Raw genomic sequence first — 13,385 nt, forward strand, 5'->3', positions numbered from 1 at the left:
GGAGAACTTCCCTCGGAGTTATGTATTCACGGGGCGAACTTGCAAACTTCACAGACAGTGACTCGAGGCTGGAATTGAACCCAGGTCCCTGGCGGCATGGTAGCACAGTGGTTAGCACTGCTGCTTCACAGCTCTAGGGACCTAGGTTTGATTCCCTGCTTTGGGTCACTGTCTGTGTGGAGTTTGCACATTCTTCTTGTGTCTGCATGGGTTTCCTCCCACAGTCCAAAGACATGTGGGTTAGGTTGATTGGCCATGCTTAAAAATTGGCCCTTAGAGTCGTGAGATATGTAGGTTAGAGGGATTACTGGGTAAACGTCTAGGGATATGGGGGTAGGGCCTGGGTGGGATTGTGCTCAGTGCAGACTCGATGGGCCAAATGGCCTCCTTCTGCACTGTAGGGTTTCTATGATTTATCTAAATTTAGGGAACCTGCAAAGCACAGAAAACATTGCAATCTACATTTTTGGGACAGTTATTCACACAGCCCTACAAGGTTAGAGGCCTTACTGGCCTGCATATTTTTAATACAACAATCTCTTAAAGATATTACCTCCCTGTTAGTCGACACATTGCTTTTAAACAGAGACCACCATGTGCTCATGGGTGGCACAGTGGCACACTGCACCACCCTCACAGCGCCAGGAACCTTGGTTCAATTCCGGCCTTGAGTCACTGTCTATGGAGTTTGCATGTTTGCCCTGTGTCCGCACGGGTTTCCTCTGGGTACTCCAGTTTCGTCCCACAGTCCAAAGATGTGCAGGTTAGGTTGATTGGCCATGCTAAATTAATCCTAGTGTCAGAGGGATTAGCAGGGTAAATATGAGGGGTTGTGGGAATGGGGCCTGGGTGGGATTGTGGTCAGTGTAGTTTTGATGGGCTGAATGGCCTCATTTTGCACTGCAGGGATTTTATGATTCTCTTCTTCAAGTAGTGCCATTGGATCTTTTATGTCAATTGCACAGAACAAATATTGCCTTGGCTTAAAAAAAATCTCATCCAAAAGTCAGCACATCCTGCAGTGTCACACCCCCCTCAGTACTGCACTGACGTATTTTCTTGGAATTAGTTCTTAAGTCTCAAGACCTAGGATTGAACCCAGAGCCTTCTGACTCAGAGGTGAACCAAGGCTTAGTATGAAGGTAGAACTGCCAGGATTTCTAACACATGGCCTCGTTCATCCAGTCCTGCCAGGCTTCTGATCTCAGCATAGGGTGGGGAACGGCTGGGGAGAATAGTTGGGGAAAGGTAGTGGACACACATAGCCTCTGCCTCCAACAGATTTCGATCCCACTCCAGCCCATTATGCAGCTGGGAAGGCTGCTGTCTAAGTGCTGGTGAGCCATAGCGAAAACACAAAATAATTCATTTCCAGGGCTGTAACTGAGTTACTTGGTCTCTATGAGGAGGCGATGGCCTAGAGGTACTATCGCTAGACTGTTAACCCAGAAACTCAGCTAATGTTCTGGGGACTGGGGTTCAAATCCCGTCATAGCAGATGGTGAAATTTGAATTCAATAAAAAATATCTGGAATTAAGAATCTACTGATGACTGTGAAACCACTGTCGATTATCAGGAAAAACCCATCTGGTTCATTAATGACCTTTAGAGAAGGAAATCTGCCGTCCTTACCTGGCCTGGCCTACATGTGACTCCAGAGTCACAGTAATGTTAACTGCCCTCCAAGGGCAACTAGGGATGGGCAATAAGTGCTGGCCAGCCAGTGACACCCACGTCCCATGAATGACTGAAAAAAATTAGGACACCAGTTTGGCTGCTACAGTTATCTTTAACACCTTGGGGCCAGGGAAGTTTAAACTGGTGAAAACGCTTGCTATCTAACAATCCCTGCTGGAAAGGATTGGGGTATTGGACATCAGGTGCAGACTGAATTGACTTCTGCAGTGATATATCCCATTGTTAAGTCTCCTGTCGAAACATTCCCTGGGCACACATGTCAAGACCTGGAATGACATGCTGGCCAGCATTCCTGGGACCCTATCCTAGGCAGAGTTATTGGGATAGATTTTCAGCTAATCTCCCTAGGTGTAAAACTGGCAAAGCAGATCGGCTGCCTATGAGAAAAAAAGTAACTTTAATTTGTGTTGTAATTAACGCAAATAAAAATCAGGCAGCCAATATTGGTTTTATGCTCAGAAGTCAGATCAAAATCTACCCCCAATAACTTCAAAAGATGGGGAGTAATGGACATTTTAAAAAAGTGTCAAGTCTATTTTAGTTTGTGACATGTGCCATTTAACCATGGGGCGGCACGGTTGCACAATGGTTAGCACTGCTGCCTCATAGTGCCAGGGACCCGGGTTCAATTCCTGGCTTAGGTGACTCTCTGTGCAGAGTTTGCACATGGTCCCCAGTTTACCCCAGTGCTCCAGTTTCCTCTCACAGTCCAAAGATGTGCAGGCTAGATGAATTGGCCATGCTAAATTGCCCCTGGGCATCAGGGAAATTAGGGTAAATTTCACGAGGTTATGGGGATAGGGCCTGGGTGGGATTGTGCACGGTACAAACTTGATGGGCTGAATAGCCTCCTAGGATTCTATGAAAAGACATGCTGTTTAGGTACATTGGCCATGCTACATTCTGGCTCAGTGTACCCGAACAGGCGCCAGAGTGTGGGACTAGGGGATTTTCACAGTAACTTCACTGCAATGTTAATGTAAGCCTACTTGTGACACTAATAAATAAACTTTTAAATAATTTCTGGTTATCCACCAAACCATCCTAATTGATGTACACAAATGTAATCTTTTAGCATTGACACCTGGAGATATTTTGAACTCTCCATATACACAGAGGAAGCCTGCACTGCACTGGCAAAGCATATAGCACTGGGGGAGGGGGGGGGGGAAAGCGAAATTGCACAAGCCACATTCTGACAAACATCCTCTCCACTGTCCGCAGGAAGCATCACAATGGGTGAGACCATGTTTTTTTTGAGTTATAAGCGACATTAGTGTACATAAAATTGAAATTAAAAACTGTATGGGAGATATGTATGATAACCCTTCAGTTTGGGTAGTTTTAGGACAACTCCACTTTGCTACTGCTTAGTGACTCCTCCTCCCATTTCGTTTTTTTGGAAACTAACTTTCCTAAGTGTGTGGATTTGGGTTTTTTTTTTACTCTTAAAGGGAGACTACCTTATTGGAATGGCAATGAAGAACAATTCACCAATCCTTTCCTTGTTTGAAGGGGAGAAAGGCAGCACAATAATACGCCAGTTGATCAAATAAAAAAAAATGACCCAACAGTGGATTTTGACATTGAATGTATCTCTAAAGTAACGGAGGGAGGAACAAAAGCTTCTAGCTCTGAGCTCGGTTTCAGACAAGTACTCAAACACGCTAATCTACAGATAATCAGCACTTTAGTTAGGCAGCAATGTTTGCAAGCGGAATGGAGCGAAAAAAAAAATTGGGAGGGTTACAGCTTTAAAAAAACAATTGAATCCACTGGCTGCAGATCCGGTGACGTTTCGAGCTGAAGCTTGAAATTCCAGCTCCATATTTTCAGTGTGATTTCCAGCGCTGTATCCTTTGCTAGGAGTAGCTGAGCTTTCTTGTTAAGTGGCTTGAAACCGCTAGAAATTGACCAGCTTTCTTCTTTTGTCGAGCGGCTTTATGCCATAAGCGTTAACTCGTTCCCGTGCCTGGGTATTTTTTTTGCGCTTCTTTCTAAAGTTGCGGGGCCGGGGGGAAAGAAAGGGGAAAAAAAATCAGCAATGTCTGGGGAAGAAGTCAAAGAACCCCAACAACAAGAGCCTCAACCAGAAACCAAAGAGGCAGAGCCAGCGCCAGCGATCTCTTACAAAGCCATTGTGCTCACTGGCTTCGGGGGCTATGATAAACTCAAAGTGGAGGTCAAGAAAGATCTCCCCACTCCTAAATCAGGTGAAATCTTAGTCCGAGTCAAGGCTTGTGGCTTGAATTTTGCTGATTTGATGGCCAGGCAGGGTCTGTATGATAGACTCCCGACTTCTCCCCCATTGATTCCGGGCATGGAGTGCTCTGGGGTTGTGGAAGTGATTGGAGACGACGTGACCGACAGAAAGGTAAGGTGCTGGGGCTACCTGTTGCTGCTTCTAATTTCCTCCCACCCCCAAACAAAAACAAACAATTTCTCCGGCATAGCTCAGATCTGTCTCAAGCCACCGCCCAAATTCTCCCCAAGGGTGTTGGGTTGGGGGATGCACACGATAAGCGCCTCTGAACCCAATAGAAAGGCAACTGCGGGGGTTTGGGGCTGAGTTTTGCCGTTTCGAATTGTAGGTTTCTTTTTTTTTCCCCAGATGAGCGAGGCTGGCGTAACTCCCCGCTTTCTGTAATCTCCCAGACTGTCTGTTCTACTGAACTCTGTCTGATCAGATCCCTGTGTTTTAAAACGTGTGGAGGGGGTTATAAAGGGCATTTATTGTTATCTCCACACTACGCTCTTCTGTGTAGTTTAGAAACCATACTTTTAGCTAGACGTTGTTTTCAATAAATGTTGCCCTTCAAAGAAAATAAGAGCGCCATATGTTTAAATGGATTTGGAAATGCCACTCCCATCACTTCCCCTTTTGTTGAATAGAAATTGGAGGAACCAGTTCTTTGGATTCACAACGTCCAACCTGAAATCTTTAGGAATGGTATTTTTGAAGAAGTAGTGTTGTGTTTATATACTGCAGTAAAAGGTTTCTGTAATACTTGACCATTCTAAACAAATGCTTTGTTTTTTTATTCCCTTTTGACAATTAACACTATTGCCATATTAACTGAGCTTAATTTACCTTTTCTGTTCACTTTATGCCTTTGTTTTAAAGGAATTGAGATGCTTGTACAGTTAATGCAGCACTTAATTGTCTGGTTGCAAGATTGAATGGGGATTAACAGTTGGTCAGTTTTTTTTTCCCCACTTGCTCCCTGCAGTGGGAGGTGCCTTGTGTCTAGCATCTCTAGTCTGGGCACTCCCTGCAGCAGTGCAGATAATAGTAGACATTGAGCACTTGCCATTCTTTGGCTATAAGAATAACAATCTCTATTATGTGGAATGAGCTGCCACAGAAGGTGGTAGAGGTTGGGTACAGTTAACAACATTGAAAAGACATTTGGCCAGGTACATGGATAGGGAAGATTTTAAAGGGATATGGGACCAGTTCAGTTTAGGAAACCTGATCCACCATGGACAAGTTGGGCCAAAGGGCCTGTGTGACTCTATGGCCTTAATTTTTCTGTTCCGCGTCGCAAGTGAGGCACGGACCATGCAAAGATCCGGTAACCTCGGATGGGATTTTCCAGTCTTTGGGTGAGTGTGGCTGGACAATCCTGCTCCATGACTCCAATTTGGTTTATTTGAAGTACCCCCATGTAGAATTTCAACCAGTTTGGACTGTGCTGGTTCCTTCATGGTACAGGGTACCAGTTGAAGGGGTGAGGGTGGGGTGGGGATAAACTTACTCATGAGACTGTCAGCAACAATTCATATTTATATAGTGCCTTTTTTATTAATGTTGTAAAATGTCCCAAGATGCTTCAAGGACATGATCAGACAAAAATGACTTAATTATCAAATGACAGGCAGTTGGGAGGAGTGACCAAGACTTTAGGAAAAGTGGGAGGGGTGAGAAGGGTTTCAGGAGGCATTCCAAACCATGAAGTAGGGTCATCGTTGGTGAGGGTAGGGCTGTGGGCAGACAAAATGGTGGGTGTGGGGCTAGAGTAGATGGGCAGTGTTCTAAAAGATTAGAATTCTCAATTGGGAGGTCAGCACGAGTGAGTTAGTGAGATGTGGTTATGGGGCAGAATCCAGCCAGCAGAATTTCAGACGAGCTGAAGTTTGACTGAGGCATTGGTAGGCAGCTGAACTAGGGAAGGATAGTTGGCTAAGGTCAATCAAGTCTTTGCTTATTGTCCATAGACCATGACTAAAGCAAGGGTAAATGAGTAGCAACAACCTGGCTAACTATTCTCTCCCTTTCCCACCCTGACCCTTAATCTAGGGATGCTGATAGCAATTGTAGTATGTGCCTTACTGCTTGGATTGAGATCATGTAGCACTTGCTGAAGGTTTATATGATTAAGCAGATGCGTATCGTGAGCCGCGAGGTTGTGTCTCAAATCAACCCCCATTTTGCGTCTGTGAAAGAGAAATGTTGAAATGTAGAAATTAAAAGCAGGAGGAGGCCGTTTGGCCCTTCAAGCCTGCTTCACCATTCATTTTAATCGTGGCTGATCATCAAATTCTAAAAGAGCTTTACTTGTTTGGTGCCTTAAAAGAACAACCCCTTTATGACCCCTAGTTTTGGACTCCCCACCACCATCAGGAACATTCTTTCTGAATCCATCCTGTCCAAGCCTGTTAGAATTTTATAAAAATCCAAATCATATTCAAGGAGAATTGCATAGGCATGGCAATTGCAGTGCTAATTTAATTTAATGTTGGCAAGTGTGAGGTGGTCCACTTTGGTAGGAAAAATGGTAGGAAGGACTATTACTTACGAGGCGAAAAACTGCAGCAGGCGACGGTGCAGAGGGACCTCGGGGTCCTTGTGCATGAGTCGCAAAAACCCAGCTTGCAGGTGCAGCAGGTGGTCAGGAAGGCGAATGGGATGCTGGCCTTCATAGCGAAGGGGATTGAATATAAAAGTAGGGAGGTCTTGCTGCAGCTGTATAGGGCATTGGTGAGGCCGCAACTGGAGTACTGTGTGCATTTTTGGGCGCTGCACCTGCGCAAAGATATTTTGGCCTTGGAGGGAGTGCAGAGGAGGTTTACTAGGCTGATACCGGAGTTGAGGGGGTTGAGCTATGAGGAGAGGCTGAATAAACTGGGCTTGTACTCGTTAGAGTTTAGAAGAATGAGAGATCATCTCATTGAGACGTATAAGATGATGAATGGGATGGATAGGATAGAGGTGGAAAGACTCTTCCCGCTCAAAAAAGACAATAGGACTAGGGGGCACAGCCTCAAGATAAAAGGGGGGCGGTTTAGAACGGAGTTGAGGAGGAACTTCTTCACTCAAAGGGTGGTGAATCTCTGGAATTCTCTGCCCGTTGAAGTGGTGGAGGCTGCCTCGCTAAATATTTTTAAGACGCGGGTTGATGGGTTTTTGATAGGAGAGGGGATTAAGGGTTATGGGGAGAGGGCGGGAAAGTGGAACTGAGCAGCGACAGATCAGCCATGATCTTATTGAATGGCGGGGCAGGCTCGAAGGGCTGGATGGCCTACTCCTGCTCCTATTTCTTATGTTCTTATGTTCTAATCTTGAGGGAACTATTGCAGAGAAGTAGTTTATATGGAAGACTGATCGTAACATCCACCTTTTTTGATATCTTTGCTTCAAAGGACAGGCGAGTATCTGGTCTGTCAAGAGTGTTCAACTATTGTATTCAATGCACAAATTCACTTCCATCGTGCACTGCCCCTCTTGCTGCACACATGCTATTGCCTTGATGGGTAAGAAAAATCAAGCAAACCTTGGAATAATTTAGTGAGAAATTCTGGAGTGGCATAGTGGTTAACGCTGCTGCATCAGTGCCAGGGACCCAGATTGAATTCCAGCTTCATGTGCATGTCTATGTAGAGTTTGCACATTCTCCCTGTGTCTGGGTGAGTTTTCCTCTGGGTGTGCTGGTTGTCTCCCACACTACAAAGATGTGGTGGTTAGGTTGATTGGCCTTGCTAAATTGCCCCTTTAGTGTCAGAGATTAGTGGGGTAAATACATGGGGCTATGGGGATAGGACCTGAATGGGATTGTTGTTCAGTGCAGGCTTGATGGGCTGAATGGCCTCTTGCTACTTTGGGTGTTCTGTTACTCCTGAAGATGATCAAATAGGTTCTGGGAGATCAGTGGCTGGAAAATAATTTCCAATAACCTTCTGTACTGCATATAATTTTCACATTCAGAACCTCTTAATCTAGTGTACAAGCAATTGTAGGAAGCTTTTCTTGAAGTATATTTTGGGAATAGCATTTGACTGCTACCAGTTAATGGCAGAGAATTACCATCAGTATCTAGATGCACAGTAATCACTTTTTAATTTGCAGCCCTTGTGATGAACTAGCTGTAAGTTTCAAGCCAAATATCAGTGGTTTGTACAGCACATTAAGTGAAATGCATATCATCTGAGGTGGATAATGGGTATGGTGATACACATACACCATGAATAATGGAAAAAAGTCATTAAAGAATTGAAAATGATAAAACATTTGAAAGAAATTACATTAATTGTCTAAGCCATAAAGTATGTAGGTGTAAGATTGAGATGAGGATGAGTCATTTTAAATTATTTTGCATTTAAGATGGCAGATATGACTAGGTTGTCAGAGCAATGGGAGGCGAACATGTTTATCTTTTATAATAAGTGTGAATGAAATAATTTATTGGTAAAGCTAGGTGTACTTGTGTGATCACAATGCAATGAGCAAGATAAGGTAGAAGATTGTGGCCTAATTTGTGCAACTACAGTATTGCTTGATGAAACTAAATGTGCAATATTGGTCACAGTAAAAAGTCTGACAACACCAGGTTTTAGTCCAACCTATTTATTTGATAATATACTCGCAAGCTTTCGGGTTAGCCCCTTCGTCAGGTGACCTGACCAATATTGGTCACCACAGATGACCAAGACAGCAACCAAGGGTTCACAATCTCAGAGCAATTTAAGAGGTTGGGAAACAATGAGGATATGATCATGAAGTTGTGCAACAGATGTAAGAAAAGTTTGCAGTACAAGACTAAGCTATGAGACAAAGGACCTAAAAATTAAACCCTGTAAAGATTATACAAATATTGATTTCAGCAGTGTCTAATTAAGTAAAACTGCCCTTTAAGTAGGTTCTATTCCAATTAGAACTTTTTGTGAAGGATGTGCACCTTCTATAAGTGGTCAGTAATGATAGATGATGGCTAGATTAGGGAAAGCAAGATCAGGAGTTGTGTACAATATAATGAACTTAAAAAAGTAAGGAAGTATTGACTTTAAAAAAAAAGTTTTCAGATCAAGTGAATCAGTTAGCATTGGAAACCTGTTCCTGTGAACAGATGCTAGTTCTTTTAGATTTGGAAGAAAATCTCCCCAGGCTCGAGTGGTATGGTGTCAGCGTCACTAAACATCTATGAACTTCTTGTGAGAGTGCTTTGGGTGCAGCTGCTTAGGGAGGGGGAGGGGAAGTTAAGGAAGGAAAAAGAAAAGGGCTTTTCTGTTTTTTGCAGTAACACATTTGCTGCTCTGGGATACTCTGAATTGTAGATGGATTTGTTATTGGGGGTGGGGAGAGCCAGTACAGAGTTCAATTTCTTGAGCTTCTGTAGTCTTTTCTAAGATTAGCCACGTGGAAGAAACAATTGCAAATGTCCCACTGTATCTTATTATTATCACTAGACTTTTGGTCTATTAACATACTGTAGCAGTGCCTTTGGGGCTACAATTATAGCAACCTGAACACTAGTCCTAATTCTGATTTTATTTGCTTCCATTGGGTAGTATCGAACCCATGAGACTTTTCATGATTCCATATATATTTGTGTATCTGTAACCATTAACAATGAAGTCCTGGTGGAACAGAATTTAGATATTATAGAATCCCAGCAGTATAGAAGGAGGCCATTTGGCCCAATGAGCCTGTGCTGAAAAGCCTATCCAGGCCCTATTCCTGTAATCCCATGTATTTAGCCTGCACATCCCCTTGATGCTAATGGACAATGGTCAGTCCACCTAACCCAGACAACTTTGGATTGTTGGACTTTGGAAACCAGTGCACCCAGAGGAAACCCACACAGACATGGGGAGAACATGCAACCCCCACAAGTCACCCGAGGCTGGAATTGAACCAGGGTCGCTGGTGCTGAGAGGTAGCAGTGCTAACCACTATGCTACACCATGCAGCCCATCTTCTCTCTCTCTTTCAAAGTACAATTAGAACACATCAGGAGTTTAGTAATTTCGGACTGCTTATAATAGATGCTCCTTTGTCTGATCTCTTATGGAAGCAGTAGGTCCATGCTGGCTTAGGGGCACAACTATTCAGAACTTAAGCCATTATTTTAAAACTAAATTGTCCAGTTGGATGCAGCATGTGATGATCACTTGGCTGCCCAGATGTCTGTGGCAATCAAGGTGCTACATTTAAAACTGACATGAGGAGGATCTACTCAGGGTGGTGAATTTGTGGAACTTGCTGCCCCATAGCACAGTGGGTCACCAAATTGTTTCAAGAAGAAGGATCATTCTGATAATGGGTCAAAGGGATATGAGGAACAGGGAGGGAAGTGGATCTGACACCAGGGAGAGATCAGCCATGATCTGATTGAATGATGGAGCAGGCTTGAGGGGCTGAATTTGCTGACTTCTGCTCATTTTTCCTAAGTAAAAGCGCAGTATCCTGAGGGCCTTCTGTGACCAATGGATACCACAGAGGCTGAGAAGTTACTGTTTTCACTGGTCAGGCTATGTGCCTCCTGTGACAAAACATTTCAAATAAAAAAAAACATATGAAATGTTGCAAAACCTTAAAGGGTGAAAGATAAAGCAAATGTACTGGAATCTCATTTCTTGCACTTGAAGCCAAGTGGAAGTAGTCTAGAAAGATGATCGTTTATGGGGCAGCACAGTGGCTGGCACTGCTGCCTCACAGTGCCAGGGACCCAGCTTCAATTCCAGCCATGTGTGGAGTTTGCACATTCTCCCCATGTCTGCATGGGTTTCCTCTGGGTGCTCAGGTTTCCTCCCATAGTCCAAAGATGTCTGGATTGGCTGTGCTAAATAGCCTGTTAGATATGTAGGTTAGGGGAATTTGTGAGGGTAATATGTGGGGTTACGGGAAAGGGAAGGAGGAGTGGGCCTGGGTAAAATGCTCTGAGTTGGTGCAGACTTGCTGGGCAGAATGGGCTCTTTCTACAGTATAGAGAACCTGATTTATCCTCTTTACCTTTCACCTCCTTGGACTGTTTGTTTCCCTTATCATTTTAGCTGATCATTGGTCACAGGCAATTAGAACTCTGAACTGCTGTTTTACAGTTTAGCAGTTAGACAACCCTGTTTCTATTTAGCACTCTTTCAGTAATTGACTTGAAATGGGTTCTGAACTCCAAGTTGAACAGTTGTTAAATGAAGTGTACAGACTGTTGTTGGGGGGAGAGGGGAGGTGTGAATATCTCCAATGATGATCTAATTGGCTCAACATGTATAATGGGAACCTTTTTGAATTATTGGCAGGGTTAAGTTGTCAGCAGTAATCTGGGGGTCAGAAATGGAATGATTTCTTTTGCCATACAATGCTGTGTTTAATTGTTGCTTGCTGCTTCAGACCTGACTGTGTGGCTGTGCTTCTTTTTAAGGTTGGGGACAATGTGATTGTGATGAACCGAGCAGGGTTGTGGTCAGAGATGGTTGTGGTTCCAGTCAGCCATACCTTCCTGATGCCCGATGGGATGAGTTTTGAAGAGGCCGCAACTATCTCTGTCAATTACGTCACTGCATACATGATGATCTATGACTTTGCCAACCTGCGTCCAAACCAGAGCATCCTCATCCACATGGCAGCTGGTAAGCATCCCTGTCTCATCTCTTTGCTTCACTTCTCCGTACAGGAAATTTGCACTACACTGTAACGTCCAATTTGAAAACTGAATCACTTGTAAGTGGGAACCAATGGACTCCAGAAGGAGTGAGAATTTATCATTAAGCAATTAAAACCTGCCAAGGAAGGTGCAATCTGCTCAAGTGCTAATTTGGTCATTACTCACTTTCATTTGGCATGTGGCCAACAGGAATAAGTTTGTGTAGTTACCAATTCCTAAGCTACTTGTGCCTTGAGATACTGAGTTGAAACTAAGTATTGCACAGGAACTGGCCATTTGGCCCATCGAGTCTGTACTGACAACAATCTCATCCCCGTAACCCCAAATATTTACCTTCCTACTCCCTTTGACACTAAGGGGCAGTTTATCATGGCCAGTCAACCTAACCTGAACATCTTTGTACTGAGGAAACCAGAGCATCTGGAAGAAACCCATGCAGACTTGGAGAATGGAATTTGCACTTAGTCACCTGGGTCCCTGGCGCTGTAAGGCAGCAGTGCTAACCACTGGTCTATTCCCTGCCCATCTGTCATGGTGTCTCTTAACCATTGCTGTTGTGTCTACTTTTACCACTGCCTCTGGCAGTGCATTCCAGGCACTTAACACTGTTTTGTGTATGAAAAAAACCTTGTCTCTCTCATCTCCTTTAAACTTCCCCTTTTACCTGTGACCCCTAGGAATTAACATTTCTACCAGGGAATGGATCATAAGTGTCTTTTTCACTATAATAAATTTGTGTATTGTGGTCTGGCACTTGTTGTTTGACTACGGGTGGCACAGTGATTAGCACGGCTGCCTCACAGTGCCAGGGACCTGGATTTGATTCCCAGCTTGGAGCATTGTCTGTGCATTCTCCCCATGGTTTTCCTTTGGGTGTTCTGGTTTCCTCCCACAGTCTGAAAGGTGTGCTAGTTGGGTGAATTGGCCATGCTGAATTCTCCCTCGGTGTACCTGAGCAGGTGCTGGAGTGTGGTGACTAGGATTTTCACGGTAACTTCATGGCAGTGTTAATATAAGCCTACTTGTGACACGTTTTTTTAAGAAAACTTGAATTTAAAGCAAGTTTTGAGTAATTTCTGCTGCACCTTGTGTAAAACAACAGCTTGAATCAAAACCCGTCAAATGCAATCCTGTTATGGAGGGAATATGGCAGCCATTTTGTGCACTGTAAGGTCCCATAAACTTCAACATGTGGTTTTGTTGCTGCAAATTTTGCAAAAGGCAGAATGTCTTGCTGCATGAATGGCTTCATTGGATTTTGTGCATTAGGAGCCTTTGGTTTAATGGATGACCTGAAAAAATGGCAGTTGAGAGAATGCAGGAAGCCCCATCAGTGAAGCCCCAACTTGGGTTATGTACTGAAGTATAATTTGGAACTTGAGCCAATAATTCCTCATCGTGGGTGGGTGGTGGATGGCATGTATCCATGTTAATATTGAAGTGAAGAATTGCGATCTCTAAATGGCTCTGTGCAGAAACTAATAATGAGAATCTTGATGATGATAGCTTCATTTGATTAAAATCGGTTCATGCCCAGAATCTTGATGTGGATACAAATGTCCAGTGAGTAACTGGCTCCATTCTCAGACTGGAAGATGACTGTGAACATGACTGAAGAACTGTGCACATGCTTGGGCAAAAGTTCAGGTTATAAATATTTAACAGCGCCTGCTTTTGATAACATCTGTCTCACTTCTGACCTCACTCTGCAATTGGATAGTAATATAGGACTTGGCTAAATTTACAAGCAGTACTTGATTGAAGAACTATTATTTTTAAAGATCCCTCAGCTCAGGTGAATGTTG

The 13,385-nt window shown here is 43.8% G+C and overlaps 1 protein-coding gene across 1 annotated transcript in view; it reads left to right on the top strand.

Annotated features, from left to right (window-relative positions):
• Positions 1-3,522: 3,522 nt before the first annotated feature.
• The window catches only part of vat1 (vesicle amine transport 1), a 43,746-nt gene continuing 33,883 nt past the window's right edge, over positions 3,523-13,385 (top strand). Inside the window, exons 1-2 of the mRNA XM_080213413.1 lie at positions 3,523-4,073; positions 11,338-11,545. Coding sequence (XP_080069539.1) covers positions 3,744-4,073; positions 11,338-11,545 — 538 coding nt within the window. The 5' untranslated portion in view covers positions 3,523-3,743. The remainder of the gene's footprint in view (positions 4,074-11,337; positions 11,546-13,385) is intronic.

The sequence above is a fragment of the Carcharhinus amblyrhynchos genome, chromosome 27 (assembly GCF_965287045.1).
Source record: "Carcharhinus amblyrhynchos chromosome 27, sCarAmb.v2.hapA, whole genome shotgun sequence".
Classification (NCBI taxonomy): domain Eukaryota; kingdom Metazoa; phylum Chordata; class Chondrichthyes; order Carcharhiniformes; family Carcharhinidae; genus Carcharhinus; species Carcharhinus amblyrhynchos.